At 55.2% G+C, this 20085-nt stretch overlaps 2 protein-coding genes across 4 annotated transcripts; one reads left to right on the plus strand and one right to left on the minus strand.

Annotated features, from left to right (window-relative positions):
- Positions 1-1609: 1609 nt before the first annotated feature.
- SGTA (small glutamine rich tetratricopeptide repeat co-chaperone alpha) lies at positions 1610-11511 on the minus strand. 3 transcript variants are annotated; one of them, XM_074163720.1, is made up of 12 exons: positions 11482-11511; positions 10053-10193; positions 8763-8866; positions 8470-8554; positions 7747-7846; positions 6509-6613; positions 6196-6334; positions 5301-5363; positions 4847-4884; positions 3760-3849; positions 3399-3522; positions 1610-2829 (listed from the first exon to the last, which is right to left on the minus strand). In XM_074163720.1, the coding sequence occupies exons 2-11, from the start codon at positions 10150-10152 to the stop codon at positions 3408-3410; spliced, it is 939 nt and encodes a 312-aa protein (XP_074019821.1). In that variant the 5' UTR covers positions 10153-10193; positions 11482-11511; the 3' UTR covers positions 1610-2829; positions 3399-3407. The 3 variants fall into 3 exon arrangements, with proteins under 3 accessions (XP_074019821.1, XP_074019820.1, XP_074019822.1); XM_074163719.1 differs by having other exon boundaries at positions 1613-2829; positions 11463-11510; XM_074163721.1 differs by having other exon boundaries at positions 1613-3080; positions 10053-10421; positions 11463-11493.
- Positions 11512-11802: 291 nt separating this feature from the next.
- On the plus strand, positions 11803-19652 carry THOP1 (thimet oligopeptidase 1). Its single transcript, XM_074163723.1, is given in 14 exon segments — positions 11803-11878; positions 11881-12036; positions 12611-12814; positions 14216-14364; positions 14865-14972; positions 15681-15783; positions 15930-16090; positions 16233-16368; positions 16469-16835; positions 17081-17282; positions 17389-17575; positions 17929-18057; positions 18368-18504; positions 18603-19652. Coding segments are annotated over 14 exon segments (2274 nt in total). The 3' UTR covers positions 18762-19652.
- The last annotated feature ends 433 nt before the right edge of the window (positions 19653-20085 follow it).

The following is a 20085-nucleotide window of genomic DNA, read 5'->3' on the forward strand; positions in this document are numbered from 1 at the left end:
GATCCTTTAAATCTCAGTTTTTCTGTTAAAACCCGCACCCGGGATGCCCCCAGCACACACTTGTCCCCCCCCAGCGCCCCCCAACACCCGAAGCCTCTTGACATCGTCCCGGTCCCCCTGGAAAAGGGGGTGCTGAGGGCGGGGGGAGCCTCCCAGGCCACCAGAGCAGGCCGAAAACTACGTGAGCCCCCCCAAAAGGGTGCAGAGACGGACACACACACACACACACTACACGGGTGGCTGGGAGAGCGGGGTGCTCCTCACAGCGGGGACGGGGCCCAGCACGGATCTCTGCTCTTCCGTGGGGCCGGGGGTCCCTGTCACCCCCAAACCCCTGTCACCCCGGGTCCTCGTCACCCCAGACCCCCGTTACCTCAGCCACAGCCCCCCCGTCGCTCCCGTAACGCCTCCCGACCCCACCGTTACCCCACCAAACCGCCCCTGGCCCCCCCTCACCCCAACCGCCGCCCCCGGTTACCACGGCAACGGCCCCCTCCCCTCACCCACTCCCCCCCCCCCCGCCCACTCACGCGCCGGCCCCCGCTCGCGCCCCGTCCAGGCAGACCCCGGCGACGACGCCCGCCCACGACGCCCTCCCATTGGGCCGCGGAGGGAAGACCCGGCTGCTCATTGGCCGAGAGGGCCGCCCGTCAGCCCGCCCACGCCCTGCGCTCCGGGAACGGCACCGACGGGAAACGCGGAGCGCGGCGTTGAGTTCCGGGGCACCGGCGGCCCCGCAGGGGTGTCAGGGCGTGGCGGCGGGGCCAGGGCTAACCACAGGCGGGGAAAAGCACCCCTCGCCCCCCCATCCCCTCCTCCTGCAGGTCTCCGGCTGCTTTAGTTAAAGAAACGGGTAAATTCGGTTAAAATAGCCCCAAACCACCAGCTGCAGAAGGGCCCGGGGAGGGGAGAAGTGAACCCCCAAAAAATCCATTTTATTTTATTTTTGCTTTCAGGGGAGGAGGTAGGAAACGTGAGGGGTCTGGAAGGAAACACCCCGAGCCCCCCCGTCACCGTAACCGGGGTCCTGCTCCCTCCTCCTCCAGGGAGGAAGCGCAGGGAGGGGTGCCCTGAACACAAGGGGATAAGAGAAAAGCATCGAAAGAAATGAAAAAATAGATCCACAGCTACAAAAAAAACCCAACCAAACAAAAAAAAAAACCAACCAAACAAACAACAAAAAACAAAACAAACAAACAAAAAAACCCAAAAAACCCAAAAGAACCCCCCCAAAAAACACAAAACAAACAAACAAAAAAACACACAAAAAGAAAACCCCAAAACCAAAAAAAACCCAACCCCAAACAAACCAAACAACAAGCAGAGGAGGAGAGGAAACTGCACAGAAAAGGGAAGAAAATTCCCTGCAGTTTCTTCCTTTTGGACAATTCTTGAACTTTTTCTTCCCCCGCCGTCCTGCAGCCGCCCTTTGCTGGGTTACGACAAGCGGCCGGAGAGAAGGGAGAGGGAAAGAAAAGGTTTCAGACCTTTTCTGAGAGAAGAGCGGGAGCAGCGTTTCAGCGGTAAAGAACAAAACCCTGGAAGAGGGAGAGGACGGTGGAGCCTCGGGATCCTGCTTCAGCCCCGGGGGGAAGAGGGATAACAAAAGAAAAGTGTCCAAATATTTTATTCTTCACAAGTTACATTAACCACATATTACTTTATGGAGCATTTACAAATCATTATTATTATTTTTATTTTTTTTTTTTCCCCTCGATATCAATCTTCAGCTGTACCGGGGCTCCCGAAGGGGCCTTTCCCCTCTCACACTCCCCCCCCCCGCCTTCAGAGCAGACGCTTTTCGCCCTCCCCACCGTGATCGAATAACTACTTTAAAAACAATTCCGAGGTCGATATAAAACTCTAGTGACTTGTAGGGGAACTGGCCAGAGCTCTCTGCTCACCCAAGGAAGGACGGGGGGCACTGGGGGGGGCTTGAATTGGTTACGGGAGCTTCCCTTTCCCACCCACCCCCCATCTCACACCCGCTGTGCCGAGGGATAACGGCTCCAGGAACCGGCAGCCGCTTGATTTCCCACCATCCAAGCAGCATTTTTATTCCTTCTGCTCCCTCCGCAGCACAGTCACCCAGGCTGATCACTTACATGCATAAAAGACAGATTAAAAAAGCAGGAGGAAAAAAAAAAAAAACCCACAACCACCCAAAAAAAACCCCCCCAACCAATCACTAAACCCCTTTTAAACACCAAAAAAACATCATTATCTTTCTTACTGTCCACCCCACTACTTCACAGATTGGATCGTTCCAACAACGTAGCCATAATTACTAAACACTAGACACGGGTTTTTTTTGTCAGGACCGGGGGGAAGAAGCCCAGGGAGCGTCCCGGGAATCGCTGGGGGGGGGACACACATTCTACCCGGCCAGTCCCGACTCCCACACATCTACACCAACCTTTGCGAGGCGACCACCGAGCCCCCCAGGGGTTATCAACGCTGGCCACGGCGCTACAGACCTGAACAAGAATCTAAAAACCAAGAGAAACCCCCCCTTTCCTGGAGGCGAGAAGGTCCCGTGAGCTCCAGGGCGTTCAGATGTCACCGTCTGTAACCGGCGGGAAGATTAAAGGGGGGCAGGAGTGGGGGGGCTTAGGTAGGACTCCAACACTTCTTTGAAGTGGCACGTGGGCAGGAAAGCGAAGACGTCCTGTAGTGACGAGTGCACCGTTCTTCAAAAACGGGTTTTAAAAAAATTCCCATGTAGCAAACAACATAGAAATGTAAGTGTAGTTAATATATATATATTTTTGTTTTCCCCAGTTTCTTTAGAAAGACTGTCGATGCTGGTTTGTGTTCAGCTTCCTGGATCTTCCAGAAGAAAAAAAAAAAAAAAAAAGACTAATGGAAAGTCTGAGGGGGAGGAGCAGGGACGAAGACTAAGGGAAAGAAAGCGTGAATCTGTCTTTAACATGCAGGTCATATAAAGTATTTTGGTTTGGTTTTTTTTTTTCCCATTATTTTTTTTTTTCCCCCCTCTTGGACACTTCCAACTCAAGAAATGGCAACACGCACATGGCTTCCAGTTTTTAAAGCAAAGAACATAGTTCCCACGGACTGCGCTGCAGAGACAGGGAGACAAGACATTGGCAAATTCAATCTTTGACGAAAAATAAAAGCGTCCCTTTTTAACCACCGTGAACGCCAGAGAAAGGAACTCGTTTCTCAGCCCTCAATGCGGGAGGGGAAGCTCTTATTCACCGCTCCTCGGGGCTCAGCACTAGCAGTACTGATGCGGAGAACCCGGTCTGTACGGAGGGGGACACGTACCAAATGGCTAAATTAAGGCACAAGACAGATAATTGCAGCCAAATATTTGAATTCCCGTTCAGCTTCCCCCCCCCTGCCCTGGACAGCCCCACTCCTGGCTACGGCCTCACCTGAAGTGCTCATTCCTGCTGATCTTCGTTACTGGCACTTGGAGTTCGACTCCTGATCTGGCTTCGTAGCTGCTCTATGAGTTCAGGGTTCTGCTGCTGCATCTGCTGAGCGAACTGCTGGCCCCTGAAGGAAGAAAAAAAAGCAACGGCCCAATTAGCCTTCTCACCCTTGTGGTGCTGGGAAATTCCTTACAAAACTCCCCTCTAACAAATAGCTCACGTGGCCAAAAGAGGCAGTAATTCACCCCAATATTTAAGCCTTCCTCAACTGTTAAATTAAAAGTTTGATTTCTGGTGAGAAAAAACCCCCAAAAAATCCACTTACTGATCAAGGCAAGGGGAAAAACCCAGCTCTACTCACGCCTGTATGAGGCTGGCGAGGTCGTTGGTGGAAGGGCTGGTGCCGGCAGCTCCCATGGTGTTGTGGCCACCAGAAATCATCCCGGACATGCTGCGGGAATAAAGGGTCATGGCTCAGAGCAGGGGAAAAAAAAAAAAAATAAAATAACCACACAGAAATCGTTTGGTTTATGCTGGGAGGGGAGTGTCAGCGTGAGGGGAGCACCTTCCCCCACGGATGATGGAAGTTATCTCAAAGGGAATCTTCTGCAACAACTTCTCCTTCATTAACTGCAGAAGAGCAACTGTAACATTAAACTACACAGCATGGAGAAATGCTGACAATAGCATCAGTATTCCCAGAGATTCCCCCTTTTGTGTGCAAGCCCCCCCGTTGTGTTTACTTAATTAAAACACTGCCCTTCCTCACACAAGGTATTTGCTGATCTAGAGAGCCTGAACATGGATCCACTCCTGAGGAACAGCCCGGAGCTCACACCCCCATCCTCTGGAGTCCTCAGCTGCAGCTGGTGCAGAACCTCAGCTGGCAACAGCCGTGGAAGGAGCCAAATTATCTTGGAGGGTAATTAAAGGATGAGCTCCCGAAGGTCTCTAGCTCCCTGCCTACCTGTGCTCTGAGAGGACGGCCGGGAGAGGTACGTGCCTTATTGGTTTTATGACTTTATATTATCTAAGCGTCTCACAAACGTTGTGAATTGATCCTCACAACCCTGTAGCACAAAGAATGGAAACGTTCTCGTTCTAACGGAGCCGGAGCCATGAAATCCTGGCTCCAGGTCACACAAACACTGTGCAGCAGAGACAAAGCGACACCAAGCTTCCCAAACCCCATTCCAGTGCCATGATCTATCCCGCCTCCCTCCTGTAAGGGAGAAGATCTTCATACTAAAATCTCTCTTCAGCACAGTCCAGGGTACTCAAAATAATACTCGCTCAGGAAACTGGGCCAGTTTAAAGTCCGCTCTCCATAATTCCAGCCCAAGCACAACCCACCCTCCCACCAGTTCAGAGCGACTGCAAATGCCAAAGACACACAGAGCCTCAAAAGAGCGATTCAAAGAGGAAATACAAGACGGGATCAAACTTACAGCTGTTGTACTTGCGGGTTGTTCATTAGGTTAGATGCCTATTTAAAGAGGGGAGAAAAAAAAAAAAGAACACGACACCCTATTTAGTCAGAAATGACGGGGTAGATGTGCAGATGTTGTGCCATTCAACTACAAACAAAGTGAAGGCAGAAATACTTGGAAACGGATCAATAGGACAAAAATAGCGAGGAGAAGCGCAGTGGCACACGCGAGACAAGGCTGGTAACGCAGAACAGAACAGCCAGCCTGTCGCAAGGAGAAGCCTGCGAGTAAGTCACCGGCTTTTTGTTTGACCTCAATGACATAAGAGCACAGGTTCCTCACAGCAACACCGAACCCAAGAAATGAAAACAAATCTGCTCAAGAGACACGGGAGCTCCCCACGTCATGGACCGACACATTTAACCCTGCACAGAGTGGAGCCGGCCTGGCTGTGATCTCTGTCCGCATTTACCATACTCATGAAGCCGGGGTTGTTCAGCAAACCAGCTAAATCGAATCCTCCCGGGCCTCCGGTCTGCAAGAACAAAGAAAAACAACACGCTGATGACATCCTCTCGCTTCCTGATGCACAATACTTTAATATTTTACTCCTAGAGTTAACAGAATCTGGCCTTTAAACCGCGACAAAGGGAATACCAGACCCTTTGTGGAGCTCCCAGCCAGCCCCGGGGGACTGGGCTCCCTGAGGGAGCCAAAGGGCAGATTCTGTGTTAGGTGACTTTCTGACCACCCCCTCCCCAGCTGAGCCCCATCAGCGATGTGCAGCTGGAACCCAGGACAGCTGTCACATCAAACACATCCACTTGGTCACTTTTGCACTGGAAAAGTCTTTGGAAAATTAAAATCCCCTTCAAAATGCTAAAGTAACATGGAGCGTGTCAGCAGTGCAGTCTCCAGCTTTCTGTCTAGGAAACATCCAGGTTTCTTATAAGAAAAAAAAAAACACCACCTAAAACACCCTTTTGTTACTGCTAACAGGTCACTAGAAAAAAAACCAAGCTGGATTTTAGGAGCAGAGATTTTAATTAAGAAAGGTGCTTAAGGCAAAATTGCTGTTTCAAAACACTCCTTTTTAATCAGTCTCATTTTCCAGCTCTTTCAAATAAGCCCAAGGTGACTGTGCTCAGGCAGGGGAGAGAAGTTCCCCTCTCTGGGTTTCAGTGGAAATGCTCACAGCCAGGCTCATTAACCATCTCCCCTCCCTCATTAACCACCTCCTTAGGATCTGCATCCTAAACACAGCCCAGGGCATCGCAGCTCTGCCAGGGAGCGCCTGGTAGTGCCGACAGCAGAAACCCTTCTCCCCATCTCACCCACACGGAACAAGCACCAGTTTCAGAACTTACAGGACTTGGAGTCTCCTTCATTTTCTGTTCGGCTATTTTAAGGTTGGATTTGTAGGTGTCATTGTCTGGATCCAGCTCCAGGGCTTTTTTGTAGTAAACGACAGCTTCTGTGTGTTTATTTAAACTGGAGAGGGCCAAGCTATTTAAGTGGAAATAAAATGAGAAGAGTTAGAGAAGCACCTTCAGTCTTCCCCCACTCCCAGAGGTGAAACACTAGGAGTTTTTCCATGGGGCAGAACACACCGAAAGCATCACTGCCATTAGGCATTTTGAGATTAAAATTCTAGCACAAAAAGAACCTGCTTTTACTTACCCCATTCTGCCATAAGCTTTGCTGTAGTTTGGATCGATGCCTATAGCTCTTTCACAGTCTCTCACTGCTCCGGCATAATTTCCTAGTTTACTGTAAGCAGCAGCTCTGGAGGGCAAATGGAGAAAGACGTGCAGAAAACACTTATCAGCTTGAATTCGCTGATCGAGGTCACCCCTGTGCCCTCTCCGTAGCCTCCTGCTGTAGGAGGTGAAGTCGAGTGTGAGGTTGACATAAACCCAGGCCATGTCGGGGGGGAGCAGGCTGCTTTCCAAACACCCAGCCCACTGCAAAGAAATCCAGGCTCTCACTCCTCCTTGGAGACTTCCTAAGGGGAGCCCGGGCTCTGGGGAGGCACAGAGGTATCACACTTGCTAATTCAGTCTCTCAGCTTCCCTTGAGCCTTGACTTCTTACTCATAATGACTCTTCCATCCATTTCCTCACACTCCACATACGAGGGAAGATTGTTTTTGAAGCCATAACCTGCTCCTTCGAGCCTCAGTCTCACAATTCTTATTGAGGGGCCCAAAACCTCACGGGACTGATCCTCACGCAGCTAACGCAAAGCTTCCCTAAAAGCACCAGCTGGAGTTCCTCACCCCAAGAAAGACCTCACCACCATTAGCAGGTGTGCAGACCCGCTACTCATGTAGCCAGCAGTACGTACGTACTCTTGATAAGCAGAGACCTAAAATAAATCCCCATTCTGAGTCTGTTTTATTCAACAACTGTCTTCCCACCAACTTTCAAACACTTTTGCTTAGAACTGAAAAACAGGAAATTCTCTTGCAGACCCCATTTTGCACACACATCAGTTCTCAGTAACAAGCCTTCAACTTGTCTCCTTCCACCCCTTTCTTCTTCTTATCAACCCAGCCCCTCAAACCTGAGCTCCCCAGCCCGCTTGGAGTTAATTGCGCGAAAGTGGACGGTATTTCTTGGCATCCTTATATCTCCTCAAATGCCTAATAGAGTTTGTTTCCCCACCCACATCCTATCTAGAGATGCCAGGGCACAGAGCTGGCAGGAGGCACAGGAAAGTGTGTCACCGAGCTTAAAAAAAAAAAAAAAACCACACACACAGAGCAAGCGAGAGAACAAGCAGTCTACAGAATCCTAAAAAAAAAAAAAAAAAAAGAAAAAAGAAAAAAAAAAGGATTTTGACCTTTCAAGAGTCTTGGATCCAAGTAGTAAGAACAAAACCACAGGTGTACAAGGGTGGAGAAAGATGATCAGTACCTGTTGCAGAAATACACAGCATTGGATGGATTTAATTCAATTGCTTTTCCATAGAAAGACACAGCAGCTTCAAAGTTCTCTGCCTTCATTTGTTCATTTCCTAAAAAGATGGAGGAAAAAAGCTCATTAACAAGTGAAAAAACGGGGACAAACAAAAGCAAGAGGCCTGATCTGTGATCTACTTAAGAAAATGGAACAAGAGAAACCAACCACTTGCAACTTCTGCTGTTTGCAAGTGGGGCATGTTGAGCAGTGAGGAGTGGACCCGTGTTCCAGCCTGATCCTGCAAGTGCCCTACGCACCCCCAGCTGCCCTCCCGCCTCAGGGACACCCGAGGGCCCCCCAAAGCAGCACCGTGTCCTGAGCAGTGCCTGGCTCAGAGGAAGCTACATCAGTGCTAATCCTTCTCTCTTGCACGGTGGAGAAAAGGCCACAGGCAGAGGAGAGCTCAAAGGGAAGGTGCCCTGTTCTACACGGCGTGGGTTTCTCAGGACACAGAAGAAAGCACTGTCCCAGCTGCGTGTCTGGGCTCTGTGGCAGATAAATTACACCAACCCACACATGTTCCTGGAGCACAAGCAGAGAAACAAGCAGAAATGGAAGTGTTGATCCCATTTCCTTTTTCTCCCCCCCATTCCAAGCATTCCCCAGGCACCAAGTGATTAAACCTCCCTCCCCATTACCATCCAAACCTCTTTACACACCAGCTCCAGAGGAGGTTACCTTCAGTCTTGAGCCTTTCAGCTTCGGCGATGTCATCTTCAGAGGGGGTGATGGGCTCTGAATTCGTTCGGATGTGCTCGGCCTCCTTAGAAGGAAAGGGAGAAGGCTGCAATGAGGACTCCCACCACGATGTACTTCGCCTCCCCCTTCCCAAGCGCTGCCTCGTCAAGCCCAAAACATTTCCCTCCCACGCACCCCTGAGGTGGGCAGCATCGCCAACAGGAACCGAGCAGAGCTCATTGCTCTGGCTGCTTACATGGAAACTCAGCACACGGTTTAGGGCACTCGCTCACCTTTCCTGCAGCAGCTTCAAATATTTCAGGAAGAGTCTGGGACACAGCGAGGCCTTGGTCTTCCATCGAGACCCCAAATGCTGTCTCCAGGCACTGGATGGCCACTGGGCAAGAAGAGTCAGGCCATGAGCATTCCCCACTCCATCTAAATACGCAGCCTCCCCCCCTTCCCCCCCCAGCACCTGAATTCCTTACTATTGAACATACTAGAAAAAATAAACCACCCAGTTCCACACACCAGACTTGATATTTGGGCATTACCCTCAAATTTTGCCAAAATCATAGAGCTGAGCAAGCCTTAGCTCTGGAGAAGAAGCTCCTGAATCGAGTCAATACCACTCCCACCCCCTCAGGTGACTCCAGAGCAGGTGCTGGGGGTAGAAGTTAATCAAACTGGGATTTTGCCAGCCTTCCCACAGCTGTGGGTGGCAAAGAGAAAGTCTGAATGTTTCAGAAAGCGGTCACTTGTCAGAAGGTGGCTGCTCCGTGAAGCGCCGTGGCCACACAGAGGTGCAGGGACACCAAACCTGCGGGGGCTGCGGCTGCCCCCACCTCCTCCCTCATCAGGCACCTTGTCAGGAAGCTGTTCCCAGCACGGAGGGGAACTTCAGCGACAGAAGAGTTTTACAAAACCCTCATGCCATGTTTTACAGCCCAAAAAGCACCAGGAATAAACCCCTCCTCCCGCCCTCCTCTTCCAGCCTCACCCAGGAATGTACCCACCACCCTGCAGACGTGCCTGGGCTCCCTTCTCAGTGGGACAAACGTACAAGCCAAAGACTAAAGCATAAGCTCCTTAAGCAGATCTTTTAAGATCTGTGTGCCTTCCTTACCAGTGAAGCCCTCTGAAAAACCCTGTACAAACACTCCAGGGCGTCGCTGTGGAAAAGCACTTTGATATCAGAGCAGGGAAAAGCGCTCCGCAAGCGTAAAACGCTTCCACACAGCAACAAAGTTCTCATTTTGCACTACACTACAAGCCTCCTGCCTCCACCTCGTTTAAGATAAAACTTTTAAAACCCAGGGTCAGAGAGGCTTTTGATCCCAGGTATATCCCTTCCTCAAGCTAATCTGCTTTTAAAAGAGAAAATCACACAGGCAATCAGCATCCCTAATGCCCTGAAAACCTCCCCGGGAAGACAAAATCATTTCAAATTGCGAGCAAGGTTTGATGTCAGGAACAACCCAGCCAAGTGAGAGGCTGAATAGAGTAAGACCATCCAAATTTCCCCAAACGTGGGGCTGACAGACTTAAGACACGTGAACAGGGAAGCGCGTACAACCACCCACCTTCCAAACTCTCCTGGGCATCTGGAGACAGACCCCCATTCTGTAGCTGGTCGTGTAGGAACTGGATGATGGAGTAGGCAAGGCGCTTCTGGTCTGCCATTCCGGGAGGCTGCGAGCAGCTTGGTACAACTTCAAAAAAGTCTGTAGAGAGAGAAGTTGTATCGCTTGATGGACAAGAAGTCAAAGAGCTTTCCTGCAGCTCTCTCCCTATGAATGTGGAGAATAAGGGAGATGTTCAGGACTCGCCAAGGCCTCCAGAGCCTTCATTAAACTCTACTGTAACCACGATCCCCTTTACATGAATTCTCCAGGCCTCAATTCGCCCTCTCCAGCTCGAGCTGCACAGCACAGTTCTGCCCCACGAGGCTCCTGCCAAGGGAAATACATGAAAGGTGTCGCAGGCACTCAGGCTACCGAAAGGCCTCTGCCTGACAAACCGAGCACTGAGGATCTCACCCCTAAACCACCCTCTTCTGCTTCCAGAGCGTAATTTGATTCTGAACCAAAACCAAAAGCTGAAGCAATTTGCCACAGTTAGCAGAGCGGGGGTTCAGGGCTGCCAGTCCTCTGTGCTGCTTGCCAGGATGCCGATGGAGAAGGAGAGCGAGGACCCAAAGCAAAGCCATCCCCACAAGCCCACCCCAAGGCTGGGGCTTCTCAGAGATCCCAACATGGGTCCTGTCAGCATGACGGACACAGCTCCTCGATGGTACCTCTGCTGAGCCGGAGTGCTCTGCCCCTCCAGAACACTTAACTGGGTTTGTGGCACAGAAAACCCATTCAGGGGGACTTAATAAGTAAATCGTTTTAAGTGCAGACTCTGTGAAAGAGCGCCCAAGGGAGCTCAGCTGGCCCCAACCCACTGAAAGCCACCAGAGATTTCCCGGTCCCAGCCACAGACAGGCACCGTGGTGGGTGCCTTGGGCGAGGGTCTGTGCCCGGCTCCTCGCCCCGGTGACGAGCGGGGACAGAGAGCCCACAGACCACCCCCCGCCCCGGGGCGGGCAGAGAGGAGGGAGGCACCTCTCCTCCCCCGGGCCCCCGCCCGCAGCTCCCCCCGGTGCCCCGGGAGACAGGCCCGAGGGGCGCGGCGGACCCCGGAACCCCGCCCCCCCGGCACACCGTTCCGTGAGGAGACGGCACCACCGGCAGCGCTCTCCCTCCCGTCAGGGGAACGGGCCTGCGCGGGGAAGGCGGGGGGAAAACCCCGCCGCAGCCCCGGGCCCGGCCCACACCGGACCCCGGGTGAGGGAATCACCAGGCCCCGCCGCGACCCCCGGGTCAACCACTACCCCCGCCCCCCCCCGCCAGGAACCGTCCGCCTCTGGTCCTGGCGGGGAGCGCTACCCCGGAGCGCTACCCCAGACGCCGTTCCCCGCCCGGTCGCTACCGCCGCCCCGCCCCGCTCACCGGGCGCCCCGACACTCGCCTCGGCCGGGGCGGGCTCACCACTGCGCATGCGCCGCACCTGCGCACGGCCCCCGTCCGCACTGCGCCTGCGCGGCCGCCAAGCACCGCCCACCCCCTCCCTTATATGGGGAGAGCGTGCCCCGGCGCATGCGCGGGGCTCGGGGGTGGGGCTGGAGGCCGGAAGCGCGGCTGTCGCTCCGCCCTGATTTTTTTACCATCGAGAGGGGGCGTTGCCATGGGAACGGGCGGGCCCGGCTGCTGCTCCCGCCGGGGCTCCGCTCCCAGGCCTGGTCCCGCGTCGTCGTCCCGCAGCCGCCGAGGCCGAGAGCCGGGGGCAGGGATGGGGCTCCGCGTGTGCGGGCGGACGAGCCGCTCCTCTCGGCCCGGCTGGGGCGAAGGGAGAGGGGAGAGCGGCCCGGTCCTCCACGTTCCCAGAATCCTTCGCCGCCGGCGCGCTCTCTGCCCGCCTCTATGGTTGGGGCACATGCTCCGTGCGTGGGGCCGGCGCGGTCTCCTCCCGGCCTCGTCAGCAGAGCGGGGCCTCCCGCCACCCCCGGCATGGCCCCCCCCACAGGTACCGGGCGGCGGGGTGCAGCGTGGAGGGGGGGAGCACCCGGTCTGGGGTATGAGGACGAGGGGGTAGCGTGGCAGGGGGCGAGGGGGGGGAGGGGGCAGGAGGGTGGCGCCGGGGGCGGCCCCCAAGGGCTGTGTAGTGGGGCCGCGGCCTCCTGCTCCCCACCCCCCAACTCTGCCTTCTGTCACCTCTCTGCTCCCCCCATCACCTCTCTGCTCCCCCCATCACCTCTCTGCCCCCCCCATCACCTCTCTGCCCCACAGCTCCCGCCCCGGGCAGGGGACACCCCCCCTTCTCCTTGGGGCAGAGGAATGGCGGGGAGAGAGAGGGAGGGAATCAGGTTTCCTGAAGGGTTTGTCATGGCTGAGAAGGGTAAAGAGTGTCCGGAAAATCATCCGGCTGCTGATCGCTGCCAGTACCCTGCTTTCTCTGGAGCCTGGCTGCCCATCAGCTGGGTTTGTTTGCTGGGCCTCTCCCTCAAGTGCTTTTATCGAGCTTTAGCTATGCAGCTGGATTCTCTTTCCAGCCCGTGTGGGACTGTATCTCACGGCGCGTTTCCTCCCCACTTCCCCAGGTAACGTGGTGGATAGCCAGTCCCCCAGGCTGCTGGCAAATCAGCTGAGATGGGACCTGACGGCCGAACAGATAGAAAACATGGCTGCAGAGCTCACCGAGAGGACGAAGCTCGTGTACGACCGGGTGGGCTCCCAGGAGCAGGGCGAGGTGTCCTATGAAAACACCCTCAAGGCACTGGCAGATGTGGAAGTGGAATATACGGGTGCGTACACCGAGAGGCAACACTGCTTTGTGGAAATCAGTGTGGTGTTATTAAGATTTTGTTGGTAGTTTTTGTTGTGGTTTTTTTTTGGTCTATACTGTCATGTCCTTTTTTCTTCCCTTGGCTCCCTCAGCAGTACGGTGGGGTGGGTTGTTGGTGGTTTTTTTTTTCCAGTTAATGTTTATACAGCTAGATACAAGTACAAAGAATAGAGTGGATTTGGAACGGAAGAGCGAGTCTCAAACAAGAACGGAGCTTTGGTGGCGCCGCCGCTTTGGCAGCAGGATGGTCTGCGGGGGGAGCAGCCAGGTTTTCAAGGTTGTCAGTAGCTTTTCTGCGTCGAGGTGCATTAGTGGGTACAACCTGTGCCTCGGCAGAAATAGTTCAAACGATCTAAGGAACCTTCAGCTTTTTTTCCAGCTTCTCCCCTAAGGCAGCGGATCAGTGTCTCTCCGTGTGTCTTGTTTAAACGCTGCTGTTGTTTTAGGGATTATGTGTAAAGTAACACGATATGATGGCATCGTGCTGGCAAATGATGCAGGCGTTGATGTAGTAACTCCGGTTAATTATTTCCAGCAGCCCCCCTCGTGCCTCGCGGCATCTGTTAGCTGTCCTCACCGCCCCTGTGCCCAGGTGTCAGGTCTGTTTGAAACAGAAGCCAGCCTGCGGACCTCTTCTTTCTTCTCTCTGCTCTCTTTCTTTTTTCCCTAAAATAAGAGGAAAAGCCCTTACTCAGCAGGGGGAATGTTAACTTCAGCAGAACTTTGTGTCAGCACTTTCCCCGGGCGACAGAGAGCAGCTGCCCGCTCACCTTCTGCTGGGCGGAGAGTTCTTCCTCCCGCTGGAGTTGTGTTATTTGAAGTTTTGCAGAGGTGGCGGGAGGGAATGTTCTCCCTCTTTCGTTTCTAAAATGGAAATACGTTAGGACAGAGCACACCTGGGACGTGGTGGCTTTTGAGGAGCCCCTGTGGTAAAGTTGTAGCCTGGTCCTCTAAGGGAAGGAGCCACGCAGCGACGCTGCCCCAGTGTCTGCCAGCGTAGAAGTCCTTGATTCTTGAAAGGGTTGCTGCTGGCTACAGCCGGGGCAAAGCCCCTGGGATCTCACAGGCGTGAAATTTGTGTGAGTTTTGTGAGAGAGATGGATTGTAGTGGGAAATGGGTGGACAGACGTGCTCGGCGGTGAGGAAGGGGTGAGCAGAGGCTGCTCGAGAGGATAGCTCTGGGTTTGTCTGCTGGCCGCAGCTTGCCTTGCTCTTCCTTTGTGTGGGCAGGCAGGTCAGGCTCCGGGGTCGTCAAACTGGCTCCCAATTAACACAGGCTCTCTGTGTGCACTCCCACTCACGAGCAGTTCTGGGACATGAAGCCATTGCCTCCCCTGTAATCCCTCTTCTGTCTTTCCAGTCCATCGGAACATGCTGGACTTCCCCCAGCACGTCTCTCCCTGCAAGGACATCCGTGCAGCGAGCACCGAGGCTGACAAGAAGCTCTCGGAGTTTGACGTGGAGATGAGCATGAGGCAGGACGTGTACCAGAGGATTGTCTGGCTCCAGGTGTGTGCCTGGGAGGACGCGCTGCCAGCGATGCCCCCTAGCAGGACACCGAAACCTCCCGTAGTTAGATCAAACCCTTTTCTCTTGTCCCAAAACTTAGAAGTGAATGATATCGGGCCAGGTCTGGAACCGAATCGCTGAGTGATGGTGGCAAAAGGGTCCAGCTGTTAGTGAGAACTGGGGAGTTGGGGCCTGGGGGCTCTGTGGCCCCTCAGGGCGTCAATTACCCCTTTGGGAAGGTGACATTAGTAAACCCAGCTGTCTCACACAGGGAAGGGGCTGGGTAATGCCCTGCAAAATGCTGTATTATGGCATAGAGATGACGTGTTTAAGGCGGTCTGGTAGGAAGTAATGCACCAAACCAAAGCCCTCTTGTGGGGTGTTTCCATCTGCTTCTGGGTCACTGGTGTGACCTATATAACCCGTAACTCCTCCCAGGAACCAGCATTCTGCTACACCTGATCCAGCGGTTCCCTGTGCTCATGGGTTTTGTTTTACAGGAGAAAGCAGAGAGCGCTTCCCTGAAGCCTGAAGCAAAGAGGTATCTAGAGAGGCTGATCAAACTGGGTAAGAGAAACGGTCTCCATCTCCCTGAGGAAACACAGGAGGTGAGATCTCAGAGCTTAAAGTAAGCACATGTAGAGGAGGCTTTGCAGGGCTACGGGACGGTGTAGGGTTAGAGCAGAGCACTGAGGTTCAGACTCCTGAATTTTGCCCCTGATTTGTGTGACCTTGGTGGTGTTGGGTGATGTGTGATGTCTCCATGTCCCTCTTTTTCCTCTCTGTTGGACGTAGATGACATTTACAAAGTGGGGCTGATGCTGGGAGTTGGGGGTCTCCTGACAAGCTGAGATATTGCAGATGGTGCTGTGCAGGTCAGGAGTGGAAGGAGCACCCGGTCCCCACATGCAACGGGGCAGTCGGGGACGGTGCCCCCCTGGGGCTGGGGGGCTCTGAACCGCCCAGGGTCTCCCTCTCTCACCATGTGCCAGTGGCTCAGGGAAGGAGCTGGAAGCTGGGTTAAAAATAGAAGAGAAGGTGAAATGAAATAAGGGTAGGGGAGGTTGTTGCTTAAACACCTGCAGCTCCGGAGCTGGCAGGAGACAGCTGGGACCTTGCTGAGGTGGCTGCTTTCCTACCAGGTGTGATCAAAGGGAGCCTGTTTGAGGCTGAGCGCTCAGCGCCTGCACGCGATTAATTTTGCTGCGTCGCGTTTGAATAAGAGCCAAGTGCAGGCTGCTGGCTGGGGATGGTGAACGGCGCTGTCTGACTTCCCCCTTTGGACTGACTTTTCTCTGTTCTTCTGTATTTTAAAGAAAATCAAAGCTATTAAGAAAAAGCTGAGCGTCCTTTGCATAGACTTCAACAAGAATCTCAACGAAGACACCACCTTCTTGCCCTTCTCCAAGGAGGAACTAGGTGCGGAGCGCTCGGGCTTATTTCTCTGCTGGTGTGCATGGATTCCTCTGGCCGAGGAGCAGGAGCCTGTTCCTGTGCTCAGTCCCAGGGTTAGTATTTCTGGAGAGGCCTGGGCCCTCCATCACTCCTGTCTGCTCTTTTCTCAGGGGGGCTCCCTGAGGACTTCCTCAACTCCCTGGAGAAGACGGAGGATGGCAAGCTGAAGGTCACCTTGAAATACCCGCACTATTTCCCTCTCCTGAAGAAGTGCTACGTGCCCGAGACGAGGAGGAAGGTGGAAGAAATGTTCAACTCCAGGTGCAAAGAGGTAGGTGGGCCTTGCTGCTCGCCAGTGGGGCCAGACGGGACACCAGGGCAGGTCCAGGCAATGAAACGGTCTCCTCTGAGGTTTGTGCTTCCTTTCTCGCCTGTGTACCCTGCCTCACTCTTTGTCTGACTCTACTTCGCAGGAGAATTGCTTGATCCTCAAGGAGCTGGTGGACTTGCGGGCTCAGAAAGCCAGTCTGCTGGGCTTCAGCACGCACGCGGACTTTGTGCTGGAGATGAACATGGCTAAAAGCAGCAAGACAGTGGCTACCTTCCTGGGTACGGCGCGTGGCTGTGGAGGGGAGCAGCAGGGACACGCTGGGCTGGGTGTGCGGCTCTTGGCCCCGGGCACTAACCCTTCTTGCCTTGGTTTTCCCAGACGAGCTGGCCCAGAAGCTGAAACCTCTCGGGGAGAAGGAACGGGCTGTGATCCTGGACCTGAAAAAGAAAGAGTGCGAGAAGCGCGGCCTGGAGTTTGACAACCGCATCAATGCCTGGGACATGCGCTATTACATGAACCAGGTGGAGGAGACCAAGTACAGCGTGGACCAGAATCTGCTGAAGGAGTACTTCCCCATGCAGGTGGTCACCACCGGCCTGCTGGCCATTTACCAGGAGCTGCTGGGGCTCACCTTCCACCTGGAAGAGAAGGCTCAGGTCTGGCATGAGGACGTCCAGCTCTACACGGTGAAGGACACCTCCTCCGGGGAGACCATCGGCAAATTCTACCTGGACCTGTACCCACGGTGAGACCTTGGGCAAGGGGCAGCGAGGGAGGAGGGCTGGGGCCATGCCACGTGTTTTGGGGAAGGGGAGAGGTTGTCCCACTCCCAAACGTGTGGCTGTGCAGAGGGAGCGGTGTGTCCTCAGGCAGGGCTGTCCCAGGAGCACGGGGTCACCTCCTGGTGACTTCTGCTCCGAGCAGGACTGCGGTGGCTCGTGGCTGGCCATGGTGGAGGACCTGTGTGACAATCTCTTTTCCTTGGCCTAGGGAGGGGAAATACGGGCACGCAGCCTGCTTCGGCCTGCAGCCCGGCTGCCTCTTGCCGGACTCCAGCCGGCAGATCTCGGTGGCTGCCATGGTGGCCAATTTCACCAAGCCCACACCGGATGCACCCTCCCTGCTGCAGCACGATGAGGTGGAAACCTACTTCCATGAATTTGGGCACGTCATGCACCAGCTGTGCTCTCAGGTGAGGCCTGGCCGGGCTGGCAGAGGGTTGACTTGTTACCGTTTCCTTGTCGTGCTCCCCTGTGGGGTTAAACGAAGCCCAGCTCTGAGCTAGCTGTGTCTCCCAGGCGGAGTTTGCCATGTTCAGTGGGACACACGTGGAGCGGGACTTTGTCGAGGCGCCGTCTCAGATGCTGGAGAACTGGGTGTGGGAGAAGGAGCCGCTGCTGCGCATGTCCAGGCACTACAAAACTGGAAGCCCCATCCCCGATGAGCTGTTGGAAAAGCTCATTAAATCCCGGCAGGCAAACACAGGTGGGTCCCTGCAGAGGGAAGAGGGGCTGGAGAGGGGAGCGAGGGCTGTGTGATATCCCCAGGGAGGGGCAGAGCTGTGCCGTGGTGTCCCCTATCCCTGGGGAAGGGGAGGGGACCCTTAATGACAAGCAAAGGTGGTGGCACGGTGAGGAGATGCTGAGGAAGGTAAGGATTATCTGCAGGCTGGGGATGGGGTTCAGCCTGAGTGGGTGCTACTGAACTGGTCCGGTCAGCGAAGCGGCTCAGAATTTGGGTGTGGGGAGAGCAATGGGAGCCCCCCAACCTGCCCGGCCTCGGAGACGCTCCTGCCCGCAGGCGGGAACTCAGTTTGCCCTCCTCTTTCTGGCAACCAGGGCTCTTCAATCTGCGTCAGATCGTCCTGGCCAAGGTGGACCAGGCGCTGCACACCCAGACGAAGGCCGACCCCGTGGAGGTGTTTGCCCGGCTGTGTGAGGAGGTGCTGGGCGTCCCTGCCACCCCAGGTACCTGGGGGGTCCCGCTCGCGCCCGCTCTCCGGGCCTGGCCTGCAAGCTTGGCTCAGCAGCTTCTTTCCAAGGCTGGGGCTTCGGGCTGGCTCAACGGGGCTGGTTTTTGCTGGCTCCAGGAAAAGCGGGGCTGAAACCATGCAAAAATAACTGGAAAGTTCTTCCCTGTTTCCCCTGGGATTGGGAACAGGCTGACCCAGCGCCTGCTCTGACATATTTACAGCTTTGGAGGGGGGGGGTTCTGTGCTGTGAGCACTTCCCACCACCTTTCCCGTTAACGCCCCTTCCCTTCCCTTTTGCCACAAAGGTACAAACATGCCCGCCACGTTTGGCCACTTGGCTGGGGGCTACGATGCCCAGTACTACGGCTACCTCTGGAGCGAGGTGTACTCCATGGATATGTTCCACACGCGCTTCAAGCAGGAGGGCATCATGAACTGTAAGGTAGGGAAGGGCGTCCTGCGCCGCCGGGCTCTCGGAGGTGGCAGGGGACGGCAGTGGGAGGGCGGGTGTCCTACGTGTGCCCCCGTCTCTCCTCGCAGGTGGGCATGGATTACAGGAATTGCATCCTGCATCCCGGAGGTTCCCTGGATGCTTCTGACATGCTGAAGAAGTTCCTGGGCCGCGAGCCCAAGCAGGACGCCTTCCTGGCCAGCAAAGGACTGAAGGTGGAGAGCAACTCGCTGCCTTCAGCCTGCTGAGAAACTGCCCCAGCCCGGTTCGAGTCACGCCAGCTCCTTTCTCTCCGCACCAAGTCCTCTCGGGCCAAGCCGTCCCTCGTCCTTCTGTCACCAAACGCGTCCTGGGCCAGCCCCTGCCTGGAGCTGCTCCTCTGGGATCCCGCTCCCAGCTCAGCCTGGGCTTCAGGAGCCGGGATCATCCCTGGTCCAGGGCTCCGCGGTGACAGCTCTGCAAAGGGAGTTGAATCGCCTTTGTCACCCCCCCGTCGAGGGGAACGGGGCTCTCGGTAGCCCCCACACAAATTGGCTGAGCTTTGAACCTGGTTTCTGCACGAAGGTGAGTTTCAGCCTCATTTAGAGCTGGGGAGGAGGGCGAGAGGAGTTACCAAACTTGAATCGTTGTTTTAAAATCCCTTCTTTTTAAGAAATGAGACTTCCCACCGGGCTGGGCTTGGTTTGTGCCCCGGGACAGAGCTCACTGTCCAGAGCATGAAACAAGCGGCCTGAGAAGCTGCGCTGGGAGTCGTGCTCCCCCCATCTTGGGGCAGCTGGTGGCCGTGGAATAAAGATGGGGAGATCCCAGAGCTTAAAAACTATTGGATTTACTGGAACGTCCCGTCCTGAGCCCCTCAGATGTTCCTGTGGGGGCGGCAGGCCCGGGAGGGGGGCAGAGGTGGCCGGTACAGCTATTCCCAGAGCGGGGGGTCTGGGGAGCGTGGCCTGGGCCCCTCCGATGCTGCCAGGCGTCCTCGGGAGATTGTGACATCCCCCAGGCTGTATCGGAGCTGGGACCCCCCCTTCCCGGGGCCACCTTAGGGCAGCTGATGGCTTCTGGGCTGAGGTGGTGGCAGCGGAGGGTGTGTGGCTGTTGCTGTCACCTCTAAGCCAGGGTGGGACAGGGGAGGGCTGTGGAAAACAAAAAAAAAAAAAAAAAGGCGGATAACATCAAACGGCACGGATGCCGGGGATAAAAATATCGAGCGGGCTCCGTGCCAGGCCCGGAGCGGCCGGGCTCTGGGTGCGGCGCCGAGCTGGGGGATGGGGGCCAGCCCTCTGCCCAGCCTCGGGAGCAGCCAGGCTCTGCCACCTGCCCCCCCAGCTGTCCCCCTGTCCCCAAGAACCCTAAAACCGGTGCCCGCGTGGCACGGTGTCCCTCCCTCCGCTCCCTGCTCTGCGGTGCCCGTTCCTTCTGGCAGTGCCGTGCCCGAGCGGGCAGGGGGGGCAGCTCTGCCGACGGGTGGGGGGCTGAGGGTCGACCCCAGGGGAAAGGCTGGTTTCTGGTTTAGCTTCCGTAGGAATCGTGCGTGGCCGGGGAAGGGGTTTTAGCAGCCGTTGAGGGGGGGCA

The sequence above is a fragment of the Numenius arquata genome, chromosome 25 (assembly GCF_964106895.1).
Source record: "Numenius arquata chromosome 25, bNumArq3.hap1.1, whole genome shotgun sequence".
Lineage (NCBI taxonomy): Eukaryota > Metazoa > Chordata > Aves > Charadriiformes > Scolopacidae > Numenius > Numenius arquata.

Excerpts from the sequence above, each read along its gene's own strand:
- SGTA (XM_074163720.1), bottom strand. The coding sequence starts at position 10,152 with ATGGCAGACCAGAAGCGCCTTGCCTACTCCATCATCCAGTTCCTACAC. Across the intron at positions 7,847-8,469 it reads TGAAAGGCTCAAGACTGAAG|GAAATGAACAAATGAAGGCA; the intron begins GTAACCTCCTCT and ends CCATCTTTTTAG. Across the intron at positions 3,523-3,759 it reads CTCGCCAGCCTCATACAGGC|GGGCCAGCAGTTCGCTCAGC; the intron begins GTGAGTAGAGCT and ends TTCTTCCTTCAG.